The 23,321-nt window shown below is 41.8% G+C and overlaps 1 protein-coding gene across 1 annotated transcript in view; it reads left to right on the top strand.

Moving 5' to 3' along the window:
- Positions 1-23,321, top strand: part of IMMP2L (inner mitochondrial membrane peptidase subunit 2) — a 595,832-nt gene that overhangs the window by 458,221 nt on the left and 114,290 nt on the right. The window contains exon 4 of the mRNA XM_056846163.1: positions 19,915-20,017. Coding sequence (XP_056702141.1) covers positions 19,915-20,017 — 103 coding nt within the window. The remainder of the gene's footprint in view (positions 1-19,914; positions 20,018-23,321) is intronic.

A 23,321-nucleotide genomic window follows, 5' to 3' on the forward strand; every position in this document is an offset into this window, starting at 1 on the left:
ACGAATGCAGGAAGGTCAGTATTGTCTTCTCTGTCTCAACAGTCTCCAAGTAAAGGTTTTTCAAATCACTTACTACCTGATCCATTTAACTGGAGATGCCAAAGATTGAACCTGGGACCTTATGCATGCAAAGCAGGTGTTCTACCAATAAGCTATAGCCCCTCCTCAGGATAATTTGAATACTTTTTATTGTGAAATGTGAAAGGTTGAACTCTAGGAAAGTAGGCTTCCGGTGGCGTCGCTGAGTGCCACGTTTGCCCAGGAGCTCCTGGGTGAAATCCAAGTTTGCGTTAACTTTGGGGAGTTTTATACACCCCAACCCGACCCTTGCAAGTGGGTTGGATAGCAGGAATTCCCTGCAGCCCCTTTTTGCAGTTTGACCTCCTAAATACTCCGAGGGAGCTTCCATAAGTCCCCCGGAGTTTTGGATGCCGGTCCTGCCTGGGCACTGAGGGAAAGAAATCGCCAAAACGCAACTTCGGCATAAGACTCTACCCTCCACCACCTTATAACCAACATAAGGACTACTTTAAGATAAGAACCTCACCTCTAGATGCCCAAGTGAGTACACAAGAATCCCTCGTTTCTTACTGGCGTTACCGAATAACCGGGGGGGGGGGGTAAATGAAGATATTCCCAGTACCCTTACAACTCCCTTAATTGAATCGGATAAGTTTGACTTACAAAATCCACCAGGACTGGAGACAGAAGCCTTATCAAGTTGATCAGCTTAAATCAAAACAAAGAGTTAGAAGGACGCTTATGAGACGGACTAAAATCTTTACCAATGAGAAGCAACCTAGAGGGAAGGGGAGGGAGAATTACTCTCTGAGTCTCCGGTGAAAAAGGACTTCCTGCCTCGTTTGCATAACAAGGGATTCCTTGGACCGGAAGACCCTCTATACCACCCTCTCTATCATCTGATCCACAACAACAGGAAGTAAGTTGTAGGACCGGATACACGTTGCACTCGAGCAACATAGAAATAATTCCTGAAGGAAACAACCATCGAGAAGAGGCGGTAGAAGGTCCGCGGCGAAATCAACTTCCGGAATACTTCCTGGTTTGATCCGACCTAGAGCGTCCGGCAAAACTCGCTGGTATTCCAAATCTTTAACAAGCTGTTTTAAAGTGAAACTTGGACCTTTTCAATTCGGAAAAACTGTTAAGCTGATCATTGAATCATTCTTTATCAACTACAAGCCAGAGGGCCCTGTCTGACGACATGTATTTTACCAGCCTTATTTCAATGTAAATGTCTGGATCTCGCCCCTGTTCTGGTTCATTACATAGCCCTGCCTACACAAAATTGAAAGACACCGCTCAAACCTTAACTATGGATAAGAAATTACAAGACATGTTAGCCAAACAAACAGAAGCAACAACTAAGCAGTTTGAACAGATGTCAACACAGATGGCACAGCTGACTTCTATGATGACAAATCTTAGACAAGCATCTCAAGCCATTAACCAGAAACTGGATGTGGTTACAGAAGACCTCAAAGAGGTAAAGACCCAAATGAATACTATGAAGACGGATATGCAAACAATGGACTTATCAATTAAGAAAGTGATGGAAGAACACAAGGATACAAAGGAAACATTAGTAAGCCAAGAAAAACAGATTTAAACAATACAAACTAATCAGACAGCAGCCAAGGACCAGATAGCCATGTTGGAGATGAGAGTAAGAGAAACCAACCTTCGTCTGCGCAATTTACCAGATATGATGGGAGATAACAAAGAAACTGTAGTTCCAAATCTGGCTTACTTATTTCAAATAGAAGAACAAGTGTTGAACCAAGCCATTAACAGAGTTTATAGAATACCATTACCTGCTAGAATGAAAAGATCTAAACCAAGAGATCTCATGATTGTTTTTTATGACAAGGATTAAGGATAGGATCATGAAGATCCATTATGACAACCCGGTTTCTGCAGGAGATACTCCTCTAATACTTTTAAAGGACATACCAAGACATTTACTCTCACACAGGAACAATTACAAAGAATTTGTGTCTGTTTTGAAAGCTAATGGTATTAAATATCGTTGGATTATGCCACAAGGCTTGGCCTTCACTTACAAAGAAATGAAAATGACAATCTTATCACCAACTGATGTGGGAAAATTTTTGAGGAAATATAAGACAGAACTTAAAGGATTAACCTTGGAACAAAAGCAAGAGGAAGAAGAAGAAGAAGAGGAAACCCAGGGAGCAGAGGGAGGTGCTGAGTTATAGACTGAATATTTTGCTTCAATAATTATTACACCATGGCAAAAGTAATTTCTTGGAATGTAAACGGTTTGAATGAAAAAACTAAACGGGCTAGAATTTTTAAATATTTACAGAAATACAAATACTCCCTAATTTGTTTGCAAGAGACTCATATAGCAACAAAGCATAAAAGATACCTGGATAGACAAGTGCTTGGACAAGCATTTGTCGCATCGGCTAAAACAAAAACAAAGGGAGTAGTGATATATGCTCATTCTAGCCTTAGTCCTGAATTACTGTACAAAGACGATGAAGGGAGAATTGTAATTATCAAAACCAAAATATTGGGGCAAAAGACGATTGTGGTAGGAATATATGCACCCAATGAAGAAAAAGCAAAATTTTATGGACAGACACTCTGAAGATTGTACTGCTGTTCTCATAAATTTATCTATTTGCACATCCATATAATTGCATGCTTTAAATGACAGCATTTGTTAGCAGGTCAACATTTTAAGACTACTTTGGCATCTGCAAGGAAAGGAAGTCCTTTATAGAAGGAAACGAAGCACTTAATTTTTTTTTCAGATTATGAAGGCACTACAAGATGAAGTGAACCAGTTTTGTCTTAATACAAGTCAAGGAACAATGAATGGTAGAATTGTTCAATTCAGCAATGCCTTTGAAGGTTCATATCTTAATCCCATGCATTTTTCTTTTATAACCCTTGTTGCCTAATTTTCCCTTTTGTAGCATCAGTGTCTTTCTTATCATATTTTTCTTGAATCAGTGACAATGAAATTGGAAATGGATTTGAACATTATTGCAGAACTCCTCCGCGAGAAAAATTGCTTGCTATCATATTCTACGACTACTTTTTATTGCACAGTTGTTAGTGATTCTGTCTCACATCATGTATCTAACTTTGATTCTGTCCTCATGATATGGATTTTAAAAAATGCATTAAAATGTTCAAGTGGGGAGTCATCATGGGATGGGGATTTTTTTTTCTACGAACAAAAATCTGAAAATGTGGGGGGAAACTAGGTGGGGTTTAACCCACCTATCCCCTCCGCCCAGTAAACACTAATGTTTGTGCATGTGTATGAAAGAAAATTGTGACATTCAGGTTGCATTTTGATTTAACATAACAAACCAAAATGGCACCAAAGATTGGGTGGTCTTGGACCAGATGTGGGGGAAGGAGATGGTTAGAAAATACAGGGGGCTGTGATTGGGAGGGAAGGGGAAAGCACTGCCAGAGGGAGGGTGAGTAGGTGCAGGGACTTTTAGACCCATGACAACCTTTATCAACTGTCCAGTGGGATCTTTGGGGGCTGTCTGGAGGCCTTCAGGAGCATCTTTGGAAAAGCATATCTTGAACATGTTAAGCCCCAAGGCAGCCTGATCAGCTGGCCAGCAGTGTCTTCAAGGTAGCTTGGGGCCAAGGCATATTTGGGGAGGGGAGGAAAACCATGCCACAGAAGATTTAGGGAACATCACAAAAGGGAAGGAAGCAGAGGCCAGTGAAAATAGCTTTCTCCTTCTCCATGAGTTCTTGTGGGTTCCTTGTTTATAACTATAGGAAAAGATAAACAGGTAATAATTTTCTTTCATAGTGTGTCCAGCCAGAAGGCTTAGTGAAATTTTGAATATTGTCTTGATGTAGTTGAGAAAGACCCTGTCAACTATCTAGTAAAAAAAATGTCTCCTTACACTAGGATTGCCAACCTCCAGGTACTAGCTTGAGATTTCCAGCAATTACAATTGATCTCCAGTCAATAGAGATCAGTTCACCTGAAGAATATGGCCACTTTGGTGATTGGACTCTATGGCATTGAAGTCCCGTCCCTCCCCAAACCCTTCCCTCCTAGGCTCCGCCCCAAAAATCTCCAGGTATTTCACAACCTGGAGCTGGCAACCGTACCCATTCCTGCGTTTCTTGCCCTTCCCTCCCCTACTGATTAGCCTCCTTCATCTGGAGCTACGGTCTGCCTCTGTGTCTAGGGAGGATTCTTACTTAGGTGTTGTGCATAGTGTCACTTTTGAGACGTATTGATAAGGAAATCAAAGCCCTCTTGTTCTTCTTGCATCTCTAGGAGGGAAGGCTGCAGGGGTATAGCCCAATCTCATCAGATCTCAGATGCTAAGCAGGGTCGATACTTGGAAGGGAGACCTCCAAGGAAGGCACTGCAGAGGAAGGCAATGGCAAGCCACCTCTGCTTAATCACTTGCCTCGCAAGCCCCTTGCTGGGGTTACCATAAGTTGGCTGTGACTTGAGGGCACTTTACATACACATATCAGACTCATTTGGGCATGCAACCTATAAACTGTCCTATGGATTCTGTGCCATAACTCTGTCTGCCAGCTGTGACCTCAAGTAATTGAAAAACATCCTGTAAACTCACATTGCAATCCCACTCCCTTTTCTGGAGCTATCTCTTATCAATACCAGAAAAGCATCTGCGAATGGAAAATGGCAGGGGTTTGGTTCAGGACTGTAGGCCTGGACTTTGGTTGAAGAGTTGTCCAATACACTTGGAGATGCAGAAACATGTGCATTTAGTTCAAGCATCACTGAACTAGTAAACCTGTGTGTACTAGGGTTGCCAGCTCCAGGTTGGGAAATACCTTGAGATTTGGGGGGTGGATTCTGAGGATGGCGGGTTTTGGGGAGGAGAGGACTTCAATGGGGTATAATGACATAGAGTCCACCTTCCAACGTGGCAATTTTCTCCAGGTAAACTGATCACTGTCACCTGGACATCAGTTGTAATAGCAGGAGATCTCCAGCTACTACCTGGAGGTTGGCAACCCTAGTGTGCACACTTGTAGACTTTACCACTCCAGACTGAAGGTAGAGGGCATTTATGATTGAATACTTCTCTATATCAAAAATATTGTGAGTATTCTTACTTCTGGATAGACCTGCTTAGGATTCCCTGAGTCACATAGGCACCCATCTGTACTCTGAAATGTTGCAAGCCAGACTATACCCTCAGTGAGAACTAGGCCTTACTTAAACGTTGGATATTCCATTTTGCGGTAGTTCATGTAAGAATATAGTGATGTCAACTCATAGGCCATTTATGCAGGGCTTTCCCCCTCATGGTCACCCTGCTGACTGCTTCAGGGCTTCCTTTTGATTATGCATGCCTTTCCTGTCCACCAGAGGTCGCCTTTCTTTCCCTGTGCGTTTCCAGGTGTTTTGCCCATGTTTTAGCGAGAATCCGGAAAATGCAGGCAAAACGCATGGAAATGCGCGAGGAGAGTGAGGCGACCTCTGACGGTTGGGAACCGCATGCATAATCAAAGTGAAGCACCAGAGCAGTTGGGGGGGGGGGTGACCGTGGGAAAACAGTCCTGTTTAAATGGCCATTGTCTGATTTTTAATTGCAGAAGGGGGAGGGGGAGGGGGAGGGAGAATGCCTGCATTTTGTTTTTGTGCTTTCAAGTAAAACTGAAAGCATTCTTCACAATAATAATTAAAGGCAAGCAGCAACCATTAACTAAATACAGGTTTCCAGAGTCTGCCACTTAGGCTAACACGCACAAATGATTTATTGATTTTGTTGCAAAGTAATCCAATAATAAAATTACCTTCAACGTTTAAAGAAAAACCCCATATTAAATAATGGATGATGCAGTTTGCTGTGATGTGAGGTTATGGTTGTACCTTGTCATTAATGTCCCTAGTACATAATACAAATATACCTTTATTTTATTTTGGACCTTTTAGGTAAAACGGATTTTTAAAAACCTAATCTCTTTGTTTGAACCAAATTATTTCAGTGTACTTGCGTAGGGAAGATGTCAGTTCCAGATATAAACAGCTTAGTTGGTCATGTTATGAAGGCAGAGGAGAGAAGTGTAGCATATGGTTCTCTGCAGCGTCAAAAAGTGTCACAACAGCTTCAAGTTTTTTTAATTTACTTGTATTCTAAATTCTGTCCTAAGGATTTCCAGTAGACATTTTAAACACCAGCCTAATAAAAGGGGAAAAACCCATTGACATATATAATACAAAACACAGAGATGCAGGAAACATTCTTATACCTGATTAACCTTGAATATCACAAACAAGAACATTGATAGCTCTTTGGAGCCACAGTTCAGGGACAGTCAGTGAGACCATTGTCAGTGGTAATCCACTGCTGAGAAATTTCATTTCCCAGAACTTTCTTGTACAGTCTATTTTGGGACTTACAATGTAAGGAATGCACATTCCATGCTTGGATGTGTTCGATACCAGATACCTTTCATATTTTTGCAGATGTCTTGGCTAATTCCAAAATCTTGCTTCCTTACTATAAAAAAAAGGGAAAAAAAGAATCATACCATCCTCATTAAACTAACTAATTGTATATATCCTGTCCTTACCTGGATGGTCCAGTCTAGCCCAAGCTCATTAGATCTTGGAAGCTAAATAGGATCAGCCCTGGTTGGTACTTGTATGGGAGACCACCAATGAAGTCCAGTATTGTTACACAGAGGCAGGCAATGAGAAACCACCTCTGAATGTCTCTTGCCTTGAAAATCCTATGGGGTTGCCATAAGTTGGCTGCAACCTGACAGCACTTCCCACCATCATATATTCCAGCCATTGACACAAGACAGTCACCATGTGTGTCCTGTTGTGTGTCACTCAAAGTGGTGAGGTGAGACAGCCCCTCTTACTATAGACCTACAAAGGGACTTACATGCCACAAGCAGCATCTATCCTCTTCTTGCTCCTCTTCTTGCTCCATGAGTGTGGAAATGTACAAAAATCTTACAAGCCTGCATAGTGATGAAAACAGTGATTGAGCCGGAGAAGTGTAGACACCAAGGGAGTAGTTACCACATAGTGGTAGTAATTTCCCCCGCAGTCCTTCTCACCTTTCCTGCCTATTAGCTTGGTGGTATATTTTTGTTTTTGAGGAGCCCATAGAAATCCACTGAATTCTCTTCCCTGTCACTTGAGACTATACATGCAAAATTGCTAATATGTCTATGTGCTGTGATGCAATAACCACACCAATTCCTGAAGTTTGGATCTACACTGGCACTCCTCACAGCATCAGATGGGGGGACTAGTGAAGTGTTCTGTATCTGTTTACTTTATCCCAGAGGGCACTTATTCTTTCAACGTTATAAGTAGAGCATATACGGGTAATTAAAAAAAATTTTGATTTATTTTTTCTTCTGTTCCACTCTTGCAACCTGCTTTTTCATGTTTATTATCATCATTAATTTCAATTTTTTTCTGGCTGCAAGCATCTCATACATCATCATTCTCAATACTTTGCAGTTCCCTACCTCTAATTTAATGGGTTTGGTTCTTGCCTTTATTTCTCATGGAGTGAAATTTTGGCACACTTTTAGTGTGTCTATCTTTGTATGGTATACACACAACCATGAATGCTTATGAGTGCTCCAGGGCTGATTCAGTCTTTAGGCCAGTAAGACAGCTAGCCTCAAATAGGCAGGTGTGGTGGTACCATTAAAGACCAGAAAATTGTCAGTTTTTCTATCATTTGAATTTCCTGTCAGGGACAAAATACCTTGTACCAACTCTGAGATGCAGAGAAGAATGACAACCTGTAATATCAAAAGCCATTTTCTTCTCAGAAATGTGATGTCCTAATGCATCCTGTATCAAGGCAGGCCTATGGATTTCAGCCATAACGTTTAGTTTATGTGAAGAATCGGGTGGGGTATCTTAAAATGTATTTATGCTTTTGAGATCTTCTAGAAGACTAGCTTGTATATATTGGAGCAATATGTTAATTAAAATAGTATTGGGATTAGTTCTGTTAGCAAAAGTTTACACAATTTATTTTCAGACGGAAGAGGGTGAGGGGGAAGTCAATTTATTGTTAATTTAGCAACATTATTTTTTTAGTATTATTATTATCTTTTAACATTGGATATTGTTTTATATGTTGATATATTAAATCAAGAAAATAAAAAAATATTTCAGAATAAAATAAGACAGAGGCAGTGGATTTAGTTAAAAGGTGTTTACTTGATTATATGTTCACACACAAACAAAACAGATTCTTACAAAACACACACAGAGCCTAGAAAATAAAAGGTGGTAGAGTAGAGATGTTCGCCAATGTGGCAGTTTCCCTTTGAAGAGGGGTAATAATCACCTGATCCCGTAGAGGGGATGTCCAAGGTTCTGTGCAGCAGAGAGGAATGAAAAGGGGGCAGGGGGAGTCCCCTGTGTGTTCGAGCATCGCTGTCTACACTGACAGAGTGGCAGCAAGTATGAGAGGGGAAAAGGAAGGTAGCTTATGGCTGAGAGCAACCTCAGTTATACTTTTTGGGGTGGGGGATGATGGGATTATCCCCTCGTGGTTCCCATGGTGAACAAAAGGTGAATGAAACCTTAATGGTCGGCTGCTATGGTGTAACAGAGGGGCAATTAAGACAGGCTAACTAAAACCTATGGCTTGCGCAATTCCGGAAGGATCAAGAGATGATTGCTGATGGGTTTATTGAGCTGGAAACAAAGGCGCGAACAGCTGCGTCCAGGTGAGTCACTTTCACAATGCTGGAGGAGCGATCAGGGAGGCTTCCAATGGGTTGTTAATCATGCAGATGGCTGGGTGGGTGCTGGCTACGTGTCTGGTTGTTCCTTGCAAAATGGCTTCTACTGGACACTCGAACGGGGTCACAGGAAAATGGATTCCCTCTGGTTCATGCAGAGGGGCTGTCCTGCCCGTGGTTCCTTCATGCCTGTTTTGCGGGACGGTGCGGGAGCCCTTTCCATGGCGTTTGGGGTTTGCCGCACGTCTGGGATGGTGGCGACACGTAGCTTCTGGGGTTGCCATGTATCCAGTCCAGGAGATGGCAAGCATGGGGTAACATGCACCATCCAAACTCTTTGCCTGCCCTCATTCAGCTGCTGGTACTGTTTTAGGCAACCCAGCCCATTGGTTCTCAGAACTTGAATCAGGTAGTTCTATGTCCCTCACCCAACTATCCATTGTATGACCTCCTGCAGCATCCTCTCTTGAGGATTTTCATATTGTCTGATCCCAGGTCCAAGGGCATCAAATTGTGGCCAGCATGAGGTCCTATACTGGTAGTTCGTTCTCTCTCTCTCTCTCTCTCTCTCTCTCTCTCTCTCTCTCTCTCTCTCTCTCTCTCTCTCTCTCTCTCTCTCTCTCTCTCTCTTTTAATATTTTTATTATTTTTCACACTATAACAGAAATAAATATATCTCAACAATATACTCAGTTGTAACTACTTATAAAAAGAAAACTCATTGCTATTACTGAGAATGTGTTATCTATACTATACAATACTATCTACTATATATGACTTCCCCACATCTTCTTCAGTCACTAATTTTACTGGTTAAAACTTTTGCATTTCAAATTAATTTCTAATCCTTATTTTCTTTCTTACAAACCTGCTTTAAACTATACTACTTCTATAAACAGTTTCAAGTCCTACATGGTTATAATATCATCATCATTATCTCTATATAACATTCTATTATTCTGTAGTAAAGGGATTAGATCAATACATAAACAAATTTTCCCGTTTAAAAATTCATCAGAGTAAATCCACCATGCCTCCCTTACACCCCTAAATTAAGCATAATCTTAGCCATTTTCTTGTTTTGGGAGGAGATCTGCCAGTCCTTCATTTCCCATTTTTTTTCCATTTTCCAGTGTAGTAGCTGCAATTCTGATCTCTGAAAATGTGAAAGAGGATCCCGATGATTGTATCCATTGGCATCTTGTTAAATTTTCCTGCAGCATCTTGATAAAATCCTTCATCTTGTCTCTCTCCATCGCTGGCTGCCAGGAAATGTTTTCTTGGGATAATAATATTCCTCCTGCCAACAGCAACTCAGACAAGTAGAGTGTAGCGGTATTGCATTCTCTCATGTTGATTTCTCTCGTTGCCAGCTGATCATTTGCAGCCACCTCTTGGGAGTTAAATTGTTCTGAATCATTGTCATGATTTTCGGGTTTTTTCTCCACTTCCATGTAGTATTCAGTCATTATCTCCATAGTAGGATCTTTTATTTCCATCGGCATAGTCATTGTCATGTATTGGGTCTTCATATCATAGATCTCCTCAATAATTGTGTCCAGTTTTCCGTTGATTGATTGATATAAGGTATTCATCATTCCAGCTAGTTGAATAATTTGTTGTGAGAACGCTTGTTGTTTTTTAAAGACTAAATCTTGTTGCATTGCAAACATGTCCATTTGTTTAAGTAACATATCTTCCATCTTCTTGTTTGACATATCTGCTTGGATTCTTATATGAAAATGGGCTTTGTAATTTTCAAAATATCCTCAATTACGCTTCAGAGCGGCATGGTCAGAAAAAGGGAAGTAGACAGGAAACTGCAGTATCATAGACCCTCTGTCGTCTCCAAGTAGTAGGAGCAATTTGATGGTTGCACCGGGGAAACTCACTTCCAGTCTTACGATCTGTCCTGTCTTTTCGATGGTAGCAAAGCCCTTCTTACTATCTTCCGATCCTAAGAAGCGATGTGGCTGGAGGACTGATTAAACCGGAAAGAACCAGAAGTGGTGGTGGGGGGGGGTTGTGTCACTCCCTCCCCTCAAAGCATTTAATTGGTAGTTGTAAAGTCATTCAAAAGTCCCCTTTATTGCGTCTACTCACTGATTAAATTGATAAGGTCTTTGTCGGTTCGTTTAATGACGTTTATTTATTTAATGAGTCTCGTTACATTGGGCAGGGAGACGTGGTTTTCGTAAGTATTTTTATCGTCATTCAAATCTTCTCAATCAAGGTAAAAGCAAAAAGTGTCTTTTTACTCATTCTGACTTCCAAAGGTGAGGCATCTTGTTCTTTTCATAGATTCTTTGATATTAATGGATAGAGGAGGTCAAAGCCTAAATCCAAAGAGTCGTTCGTGGCATTGGTAGCCCCCTTAGCGCCGGCAGGACAACATCCAAATCTCTGAAATGCTTAATGAAAGCTCTCTCAGGGAATATGGGAGTCAAACCGCTCTTGACGGCTGCAGAGGAATTCCTGCTTCCCGATCCACTATTTAGAACCGGGTTGGAGTGCTTTTTTGCACCCCAAATCTAAATGACTCTTGGTGTCTCTCGGGAGCTCCCAAGAGACAATGGCGCTCGGACCAAAAGCTCTACCGGAAGTCTGGTAGTTATCTCTCTCAATGCAGAGTGTTCCTTAAATTCTAAAACAGTTCTGTATTGACCAAGGAATTTGTGGGACCCAAAATGGGAGCAGGAAGAAAGAAAGGAACATCTGTGTACATATGAAACAGTTACAAACTTTTATTGCAAGCATTTGTTAGAGTTCCATGAATAGACGCTTGTAGAACCTTGAGCATGGTAACTGTTGTGCTTCACAGAATTCCCAACTAGTATGCTTTATGGCAACTTTAGAACAGTTTTGAAGTACTGTGATTCAGCAAGATATGCACTTCTTTTTTCCAGACAGTAGCCCATTGTTGGTTCCTCTAAAAGGAGGAGCGAAACCAAAAAAAAGTGTTGATGGATGTTATATGTATTTTGTAATTTGTATGCACCAAATTAGTTTAGTAAAGTAGTTTAGTTTAGTAATTTGTATGCACCAAATTAGTTTAGTAAAGTAGTTTAGTTTAAAGTCCAAAGTAGTTTAGTAAAGAAATAGTTCATATCATTGTTCTTTTCTTGCAATAATATGGTTTTAGCTATTGGGTTTGTCAGCCTCATTCCTGGAAATGTAAGACCAACTGTCGCCCTATCCTTTTGATGGAAATTGCTGAGGCTAAAATCTCTGCATTAGAACACATGGAAGACTTCAGTCAGTGGAATGCTATGATAGACAACTAGACTGTTATTGTACAGTAAACTTGGAGAGAGAAGTGCAACACAAAGGTTGGTCAATGAAAGCTTCCTGTAGGCAAAATCTTGGGGCAAGGGATCTTAACACTACTGAAATGTAAGCATTCTGAAGTATCCTAGAAATTGACCTGAGTGAAGCAGTTGCTATTTGTTACGCTCAGCTGTCCCCTGGCAGAAATCCAAGCCTTCTATCATCACCCCACATGTCCACCTTGTTTGGTACATTAGTGCCACTTGAAAGTGTCAGCAGCTTTTCCCCTGACTTCTTTTCAGATTCCTGCTGTTTGCCACAATAACCTGAAGTACTGTGAAAGTGCCAGGGGAAGAAGTAAACCCCCCCTTAAAGTGCTGAGGGGTTTGTGTGTATCAGTGAAGCTGAGAGCAATACCATAAGGAGTTTAGACTCTGTCAAGAGGCTAAACTTCTAGCACAGTCACTCAAGATGCAATGGTTGCAGCTGAGATACCAGACTAAGATGCATCCACCTCCTTCAGGAATCAGTGGTCACATCAGCAGAAGACAAGGGACAGTTCTAGTGGTGATGGCGGTGGAGGAATCCTTGAAGGGTACTTACTTGTCAGCAGCATTAGTGGAAGGTGACACTGGATCTATTTTACACAGCGACAGTGACACTTCAGCAAACCCCCGTAAGTACTGCGCAGAAGAAGGCAATGGTAAACCACTTTGATAATCTCATACCTTGAAAATGCTATAATGGGACAATCCAAAACAACAACAAAAAAGGCATATATTTCAGGAATCTGAATAGACAATTGTGTACATGGACATCACCAAATGGCCAATACAGAAATTAAATAGATTACATAATCTGAAGAAGAAGATGGAGAAGCTGTATTCTCTTTGCTAAAACAAGACCAAGAGCTGATTGTGGTGGTGGTAAAAAGTGCCACCAGTTGCAGCTGATTTATAGCAACCCCACAAGGTTTTCAAGGCAAGAGTTGTTCAGAGTGGTTTGCCATGCCTGCCTCTGCGTAGCAACTCTAGACTTCCTTCATTGTCTCCTATCTAAACACTAACCAGGACTGACCCTGCTCAGCTTTTGAGATCTGATAGGATCAGGCTAGCCTGGATTGTGATACAGACCATGAATTGTTAATATCGAAAATTAGAGTAAAGCTGAAGAAAAACACCAAAACATTCATAGTTCCAAAATACAATCCAAACAGCATCCCTGAAGAATTTAAAGACCATGTAAAGAACAGATATGCATTACTAAGTTCAAGTGAATGTGAACTGAAAGACCTGTGGGTTGAAACCAGAGATATTATCAAGGAAGAATGTTCAATGACTATTCCTGCAGCCAAAAGAAATTAAAAGCCTTGATGGATGACTGATGGAACTCTTAAAATTTATAGATATATGAGAAGCAAAAATAAAAGGTGACAGAAATAGAATCAGAAGTGTAAGTACAGCGTGCCAGCAACTTTCACGTAGAGACAGAGAGAACGATTATAATAACCAGTGTAAAGAAATAAAAGAGAAAAACCAAAAAGGAAGAAAAAGAGATCTGTTCCACAAGATCTGAGAAGTCAAAGGGACTTTTAAAGCACAGTTAGACATGCTGAAACATCAGCATGGAAATATATTAACTGAACTGGACAAAATAAAACAAAGATGGGAACAATACACCAAAGAACTATACATAAGAGATGAAAGGATGACAGATTCCTTCCAAGAAGGATCTTTGGAAGAATATGCAATTTTCAAAAGTGAAGTGAAAGGTGTACTGATCAATTGGGAGAAACAAATCACCAGGAGTAGATGGGATATCCGTAGAACTATTTTCATGCAAAATACAATAATGCTAGGAAAGGCAGCAAGAAAAGAGGAAGATTGAAATGAAATGGAGTGAATCAGTCAAAGAAGCCACGACCTCAGTTTGCAAGACCTGAACAAGGCTATTAACCATAGGACATTTTGGAGGTAATTAATTCATAGAGTCTCCATATGTTGGAAGAGACTTGAGGGCACTTCACACACACATATAAAGAAGTATGCAGCTGTAAAAATGAGTTGAGCTCAGTGTACAATGTATTAGTACTGGGAAAACTTTGAATATATATTTGATTATTTTCCTGCCCAGTGTCACTTTAATTTGGATTTTTTAATTGTTCACCTTTGATTAATGAATTGAAGGAATAGTGATCAGGTGTAGAATTTGTAACAAAGTGAAATAAAGGCAAATCATAGAGCCTATCCTCCCCCCAAATAGCCTTTACTAAAAGCTGCTGCAGTGTGTATGGTTTTTGGCTTCCTGTCAGAAAACCACATATTCACTGTTACCTAGAAGGCTGTTTCAGAGCTGCATTATAAATGTACATGAAGACGGTTATGTTTTTAAATGAGGAACACTGGGGGGAGGGCAGCTAAGGAAAGAGCTATATCTGTGAGATTTCTTGTTCCGATCTCAACTCTGTCACAAAGTCACTAGAAATCTTAAGCAAGTCACTTCCTTTCAGCGTCCTGTCATCTTGTAATAATGGTAGCCTAGTTGGTGGGGCTTTTCTAAAATTTGTAAGTGCTTTGAACACTGAAAGGGGTGTAGAAATATGAACTACTGCTAAAGTGCCGTCAAGTCACAGCTGACTTATGGCAACTCCAGCAAGCAGCTTTCAAGGCAAGTGAGAAGCAGAGGTGGTTCACCATCACTTCCCTTTGCCTTCCTCGGTGGTCTCTCTTCCAAGTATTGACCCTGCTTAGTTTCTGAGATCTCAGTTTCTGATGATCTCAGAAAGCTTCCCACTGCTATCGCAACTGCTAAGCCAATTATATCTAATGATATGACACTGATGTAGATGTCATAATCATCCTTATGGATTCATATCCAGTGCATGAGATTCCAGTGATGAAAACATCTGAACATATATATATAGCTGTCCAGTGACTGATACTACTAGACTGAAAACACCAGTCAGATGTTTTCATCACTGGAATCTCATGTGTGCGCACACACACACACACACACACACACACACACTTAATAATAATTCAAATATACAATCATTTCTAATCCCATGGTTTCAGACACTATAATCCCAAATAAAATTTACATAATTTAGAACAATAAACTAAAACTGCCTCCCTATAGAATCATGAATGGATTTCAGTGCTGTGCAAACTTTTGCTAACCTCTGTGATCGGACTATATTTATTTCCTAGAAGAAGAATAAGGTAAGATTTTTCCGATCTTCCGGGGAATTTTCATAAAATGGGGGAAAGCAGCTCATCTCACAATTCCTTATAAAAAGACAGCATAAAAGAACATGCCCAACTGATTCCATTTGATGATGATGTCATAATCACCCTTGTGGATTCATATCTTGAGCATGAGATTTCAGTGATGAAACCATCTGACTGGTGTTAACAGTGATGAAAAAAATATATGCAAAAAGGAAAGTGCAGGCTAAACATAAGAAAACAAATTTTGTGGAGTTGTAATGTATGATTAATTGCGCTGAAAACATTATTGAATTCAAAATACAGAAGGAAGCAGAATTTAGGCTGTGCAGGCTCTCGTCGCAAGACCTTGTGAATTATAAATTAATTTACACTGTGTGAATAAAGAGTGCAAAGTCTTCAGATCAATGAATTCTCACCTGCCCTGTTAGATTAAGATGTAAGTTGGCCTGGTGGCGTTCAAAATGTAATGCAGGATGGCTTTAAAGGGTGCAGCGACCACACGGAACAGGAGAAACTGAGCTAAAAGCCTGAGTAATATATTTGCTTTGATCATGCTAATGACCATTTTATAATTTGTACAATGCCTAATGTGACAGACTAAAAACAAGGGAATGTTCTCAGCCCTTTGAGACTTAATATGCATTGGGGGGAAAGTGATTTCACATGGTATTTTATAAAATTGGTACTGAAAAGAAAGGGACAACTGCTTGGGGGCATTACATTTCTTTTCAGTTTCCTCTGATAATTCTTAATAGAATAAAAACATATGTTATTGTGTCAGGTATGTTTTGATAGCTGCAACCTGTATCGCTTCAGGGAAGTTCAGCTGTGTTTCACATTTATGAAGAATGTACCATGAGTAGAATTGCAAACTTCCACCTGGTCTTTAATGATAGTTGAGGTTTTAAGGTATTCTTCATTTAAAAGGGTAACAGAGATGGGAGGATTTGAACCTTTGGTATCTACAGTGTGGTGTTTCTTTCTGTCAAGCAGAGTGGGACCTGGCCCAGCCAAGCCTTGTGCAAGGCGAGGTAAGGCAGAAGACAGTACCTGCCCCAGCTGAGCCCCACTGGCCTGGCTGAGCTCCATGCAAGGCAAGGGAGACACCCAGATGAGATGAGGGAAGCAGTGCCTGGCCTGCAAGAGATCAGGGAGACCTGTCTGAGGTGAGGAAAGTAGCACCTGGCTTATTGGTTAGACAGCCTGCCTCTTCCTCCTCACTTCCATCCCCCTTTTGTGAGGGAGGGTCAGGGTCTGACAGACTGCTTCTTCCTCTCTTCCTCCCTTCTTTGAGGGTGGAGCCGAGGTGGGCTGGGGGAGGCACCCTTTGCCAGGGTTTTTCCTCTCCCTGTCTCCCTGCTCACAGGTTGTTCTGAGGATAAAATGGAGGAAAGGAATATTATGTAAGGTGCTCTGATTCCCCCTTGTGGAAAAGGGCAGCTATAACTGAAGTAGAGAATAAATATAGTTGAAGATGGGTGGGTGTGAAGCAGAGAAGGGGGAGGATGTAGGGGGTTGCCAGGTAGGGGGGAAGGAAATAGTGTGGGGAAGTTGAAAGGGGGGAAAGGGGGAGAATGGATGCCCTTCACAAGTCCTTTTAGGTTCCTCACTGTGAAACTGAGTCATAATTGTCCTGGGAAGAATGTGCTAGGGGTAGGGTAGGGTAGGGTAGGGAGAAAAACCGAAGATGGAGAGAAGATAAAGGTAGGTTGGCTGATAGAAGGTCAGGAGGCAGGAAAGGGTGAGAGGCTATGAGGCCTGAAATGGAAAAAAGAAATAGTGGGGGAGGGTGAAATTCACACCACAAGTTCTTGTGGGTTCCCGCGCGTCTCCTCATAATGCACAATGTTCTTGTTTCTCTCCTCATAGAATGTACGTTGTGTTATGCAAAGGTAAACAGTTTGACCATGTCTAGTGTAGAAATTAATCTGCCACTAACACCTCACCTTCAGAAGCCCTTTTTATCCCAACATCAGTTCTGATTTCAGCAGACGCCCACAAGCTCCTGAAAACTATGGGTATGACCAAAGCTCTATCTGTTCTATTCCACATTGTTTGGAAGCTCCATGTGTGCATCAAAGCCCCTACATTTGAACTAAAGCCCACTGAATTGGAAGTTAATGTATTTTCCACTTCATGGTATGCTGCACAGCTTGTACACAAGAAATGGGTTAACATAGGCCACAGCTTTACTGAACACAGCAGATGGAACATTGGCAAAGTATAGGGCCGTGTTGGCGAACCTATGGCACGCGTAGCCCTCTCTGCCGGCACGCGGGTAAGTGGCTCGGGACGGGACCGAAAGTCCAGGCGGGCGAGGCAGCGACGGATGGAAGCGGTGGAGAGAGAGCCAGCCCGCTTCCCGAGGGACGGGGTGAGGAACCGGCAAGCCAGCAGCCAGGAAAAGACGGAGCGCAGAGACGCGGCGGCGCGCTGCCGCACCCCAGCTGTAGCCCCGCCGCCCGGTCGCGCCTGCGCCAGTCAGAGGACTTGGCTGGGGGCGTGGGGAGGAGGGCAGGATGTCCCCTGGTTTATTCCCCCCCCACACACACACACAAGAGAGGTGGTGTGTGAGGTAAAGCGCCACCCTCCCCCTCCCCTCACAGCGCGGCCGGGTTTTGAATGCGCGCTCGAGGGCCGGCAGCGCCAAGGCGGGCGGCGAGGAGGAGGTCGGGGCTTGGGGTGGGGGGTGGGGGGTGGGGAAAGCAATGTTTGATTCAAAACTCTGCATGGGGGGTTATTGGCCATTTATGAATGGGAGGTTTTGCATTGGGTTTGCCATTCAGATGCACATTTTCCCCATCCAGATCCTCAGAACTCAACAATAAGCCCCCTTGCAGAGTTTTTTTTCAGACGGAACCCTCTGAATATAGAGCAGGTTTTGCTTCATATATTTGCCTTAGGGTTGCCAGGTGTCTCTCCCCCAATCATTTACCTCTTTCCCTGATGGTTCAGTTACAAATATCAAGTTTCACTTTGAAGAAGAGTTGGTTTTTATATGCCGACTTTCTCTACCACTTAAGGAAGAATCAAACCGGCTTTCAATCACCTTCCCGTCCCCACAACAGATACCCTGGCCATTTATGCATGGTCAGTTTTGATGTTCACTAAAAGCTCTTTTTTAAAATGCGAATTTAAAACTGCCTATTCACGGTCTCGAAGCAAAAGGAGAAATTCCACCCCTCCCACTCGCCTGCTCCTTTGTTCCTGTTTGCATAACCATTAGCATGTGCATAGCTAACCCGCCACTGTTATTTTGCATGGTTCCTTCAGGGGGATTCTTCAGGTTAAATTGCCGTGTTGGCACTTTGCGATATATAAGAGGGTTTGGGGTTGCAGTTTGGGCACTCAGTCTCTAAAAGGTTCGCCATCACTGGTATAGGGCATGGATCCAAGCATTGGACAACCACCCTGTCAGCCAATGAAACAATCCCCAACCCAAGTGGAGTGGCGAACCAGTGGTTCCACTTGAGCATAAACCTTTAAGAGAGCCAGCGTGGTGTAGTGATTAAGAGTGGTGGTTTTGGAGTGGTGGACTCTCATCTGGAGAACCAGGTTTGATTCCTCACTCCTCCACATGAGCAGTGGACACTAATCTGGTGAACTGGGTTGGTTTCCCCACTCCTACACATGAAGCCAGCTTTTTGACCTTGGGCTAGTCACAGCTCTCTCAACCCCACCTACCTCACCTTCCTCCTTAAATGGTAGAGAAAATTGGCATATAAAAAACAACTCTTCTTCTTTGCCACCTGGGAGTAGAGCCACGTGACAGTCCCCGGGCTGGGCATCTGCAGTAGGGCTGGACCCCAAGACCCCTTATGGGGGTCCACAAAAGGGGGAAGGTAGGCACGCAGATGCATCTGCCCCAAATTGGACTCGGCCCAATGCCAAAAACCACCTGAAGCTGTGACAAAAAACAGAATAAAACAACATTGAACATCAGGAAGGAGGGCAGGTCCCCAAGCAGCAGCCCACCCTTCACCATAGGCTGCACCCGACAGGTGGGCAGAAAGGCCTCATGCTCTTACAATTCTTTAACAGCACACTGCTGTGTGGAGTTGCTCCAGTCATTGACTTCAGTGGGCTGCACATAGAGGTAACTGCATAGGATTGCAGTCTAAATGAAGTGACACATGAAATGAAGTAATTACTATCTGACGGGGAGGAGAGAGGCCCATAAGGCCATTAAATACTGAATTTAAAATTAGCTAACTGCGCCACTTAAGGGAATGCTACCAGATATCATGCTGGGGCTTTGGTTCAGCACAGCTTTGCAGGAGGATGTGACCTCTTGAACCAGCAGCACAGTTAACAGGTTTCCCCCAAAGGCATCCTACTTTGCCTTTGAAAATGGACTGAGATTTCAGCAAAGAGCTGCTGAACTCTAAACATAAATGAAATACTGGGTCAGAGCTTTTAGGTTGCTGCTGCTAGCTCCTACAGAGAAGGTCATCTACAAAGAAAAAGTCCTTCCATATCCCATTTAGGTGTATGAAATACCTGATAAATAGCACCAGAAATAAATAGAAAAAAAGAGAACTAAAGTGGATTAGATTCGTACTAATTTATTGATGGTGGATGGTGATGAAATATGATCAGCATTTGATTTGTAGTCAGAATCTTTTTTTAGATCAATAACAGTGACATTTTCTTTTGTCTTTAGAACCATTAGCTACAAAACGAAGTATGTAAAAGTGCCTGACGGTCACATATGGGTCGAAGGTGATCATCATGGGCACAGCTTTGACAGCAATGCTTTTGGCCCGGTAAGTTGTATGCATTTAATATAGCAGTGTATAAATACAGTACTGTAAATACAGACTTCTAAGTATTGATGGCAACCTCTTTCGACGTCTGGCAATGAACTCTCTGGTTAACCATTGACTTTTATAATTGCTTATCTTAACTGTGATATGTAACAAGATATCTAAGAAGGTTTCAAAGTGTGTGGTATATTGTATTAAATTATTTCTAAAAACACAGATTATTGTTCCTATAAAAGCAGAAAGACCAGTTCAGTAAGGACCCCCTTTCCCACCACAGTATTACATTAATGCATAAACCTTTTACCTGCTCACTTTGTTCTGTTGTGCCTTTCTGAATTTTAAGGGACAAACAGTTTCTTTTTCACTGGCTTGTTTTGGAGAGCCACTGCTTCTTCTGTGTACAGTATTTAGCATCTAACCTTTTAACATCATAATCTTTCTATTATTTCGTAATGTTATTTTGGAAGCATGCTAATTATGGTTACTATTACTACATTTTGGCATTTGTTTAGCATCAGAGGTATACAAGGAGCCAAACAAGATTTAGAAACATCCAGGGGTTTTATACTGGACATTAGATATCTTCAAGAAAGACCCTGTCCTGGATAGCCCAGGATAGCCTGACCTTGTCAGATTTCAGAAGCTAGACCCTGGCTAGTATTTGGATGGGAGGTCTCCAAGGAATACCAGGGTAGTGATGCGGAGGTAGGCAATGGCAAACCACCTTCGAAGGTCTCTTGCCTTGAAAACCCTATGGGGTCACCATAAGTCAGCTGTGACTTGATGGCAAAAAAGAAGAAGACCAGGGACTGGCAATGACATATGAGGATGGGGTCATCAAAAAAGCAGTGGAGGAGAGGATAATCTGCCGCTAAAGCCATTCAAGGAAGAGGTGGACCAGGAATGGGTCATCAAGGAAAAAAATGCTCATCCTTTTTGATGGCTGTAGTGCATATACACTACATGGACGTAGGGAATAAAGATGGGGTGAATATTCTAAGCAGAGTGCTGCATGAGCAAAGAAATGAAATGGGGACTGGGGGAGGCAACAACAGAATGCAGAGCGGAAAGGAGTATGAGCAGAAATGAAGGAAGAAGGACAGACTAATCTACTTGCCCATATACATCCCTCAGGTATTTGTAATTGAATGTGGGATCTAGCTTCATTGAAAGAGGGAGCATTTTGAGTGATGCGGTATTGGTGACATTTCACATATACAGACCATCAGTTAATATTGCAGTCACTGAGTGATATGTGTCAATTTACCAATAGGGTAGAAAAAAGTGGACAGCTTTCTCTGAGTGCTATAGAATCTTGTAGTTGATGCAATGGGAAACAGAAAACCAAGGAAGTAATATATTAAAATGGGTGACCTGATCATAGTAACGAGCGGGAAGGCATCCGAAACCTAAATTACATAGCTCCAGGACATATTCCAGCACAGGAAAGAAAAAAAGACGGTGAACTTAGTTCTGAATGACAGGCATTACACTTACAAATATATTGTGAGCCTGTTTTCATTACAAACGGCTCAGTGTTCTGCATAGCTCACTTTTGTTAAGCTTTAAGTGGCAATTGGTTCTTGTAGGTTATCCGGGCTGTGTAACCGTGGTCTTGGAATTTTCTTTCCTGACGTTTCGCCAGCAACTGTGGCAGGCATCTTCAGAGTAGTAACACTGAAGGACAGTGTCTCTCAGTGTCAAGGGTGTAGGAAGAGTAATATATAGTCAGAAAGGGGTTGGGTTTGAGCTGAGTATTGTCCTGCAAAAGTATTGTCCTGTAAGTATCCAGATAATGTGCTAATGAGGGTATGGTATGTTAATATGGAACCATTGTATCCTGAAGTGATCTGTTAATGTGTGTAATCCAAAACTAATCTGTATGGCTATTGTTGAATGTTGTCTTTGTCTGGAGGTTTTTCAGGGCAGGAAGCCAAGCCTTATTCATTCTTAAACTCTCCTCTTTTCTGTTAAAGTTGTGCTGATGTTTATGAATTTCAATGGCTTCTCTGTGCAATCTGACAAAATAGTTGGTAGAATTGTCCAGTCTTTCAGTGTCTTGGAATAAGACCCTGTGTCCTGTTTGTGTCAGTCCATGTTCAGCCACTGCTGATTTCTCAGGTTGGCCAAGTCTGCAGTATCTTTCATGTTCTTTTATCCTTGTTTGTATGCTGCGTTTTGTGGTCCCGATGTAAACTTCTCCACAGCTGCAAGGTATACGATATACTCCTGCAGAGGTGAGGGGGTCTCTTTTGTCTTTTGCTGATCGTAGCATTTGTTGTATTTTCTTGGTGGGTTTAAACACTGTTTGTAGGTTATGTTTTTTCAAAAGTTTCTCCATCCTATCAGTGACTCCTTTAATAAATGGCAAGAATACCTTTCCTATGGGAGATTGTTTTTCTTGAGTTTTCTGATTTTTGTTTGGTTCAATGGCCCTTCTGATTGAACCAAACAAAAAATCAGAAAACTCAAGAAAAACAATCTCCCATAGGAAAGGTATTCTTGCCATTTATTAAAGGAGTCACTGATAGGATGGAGAAACTTTTGAAAAAACATAACCTACAAACAGTGTTTAAACCCACCAAGAAAATACAACAAATGCTACGATCAGCAAAAGACAAAAGAGACCCCCTCACCTCTGCAGGAGTATATCGTATACCTTGCAGCTGTGGAGAAGTTTACATCGGGACCACAAAACGCAGCATACAAACAAGGATAAAAGAACATGAAAGATACTGCAGACTTGGCCAACCTGAGAAATCAGCAGTGGCTGAACATGGACTGACACAAACAGGACACAGGGTCTTATTCCAAGACACTGAAAGACTGGACAATTCTACCAACTATTTTGTCAGATTGCACAGAGAAGCCATTGAAATTCATAAACATCAGCACAACTTTAACAGAAAAGAGGAGAGTTTAAGAATGAATAAGGCTTGGCTTCCTGCCCTGAAAAACCTCCAGACAAAGACAACATTCAACAATAGCCATACAGATTAGTTTTGGATTACACACATTAACAGATCACTTCAGGATACAATGGTTCCATATTAACATACCATACCCTCATTAGCACATTATCTGGATACTTACAGGACAATACTTTTGCAGGACAATACTCAGCTCAAACCCAACCCCTTTCTGACTATATATTACTCTTCCTACACCCTTGACACTGAGAGACACTGTCCTTCAGTGTTACTACTCTGAAGATGCCTGCCACAGTTGCTGGCGAAACGTCAGGAAAGAAAATTCCAAGACCACGGTTACACAGCCCGGATAACCTACAAGAACCAATGAACTC

Source organism: Euleptes europaea, chromosome 3, assembly GCF_029931775.1.
Source record: "Euleptes europaea isolate rEulEur1 chromosome 3, rEulEur1.hap1, whole genome shotgun sequence".
Taxonomy (NCBI): Eukaryota; Metazoa; Chordata; class Lepidosauria; order Squamata; family Sphaerodactylidae; genus Euleptes; species Euleptes europaea.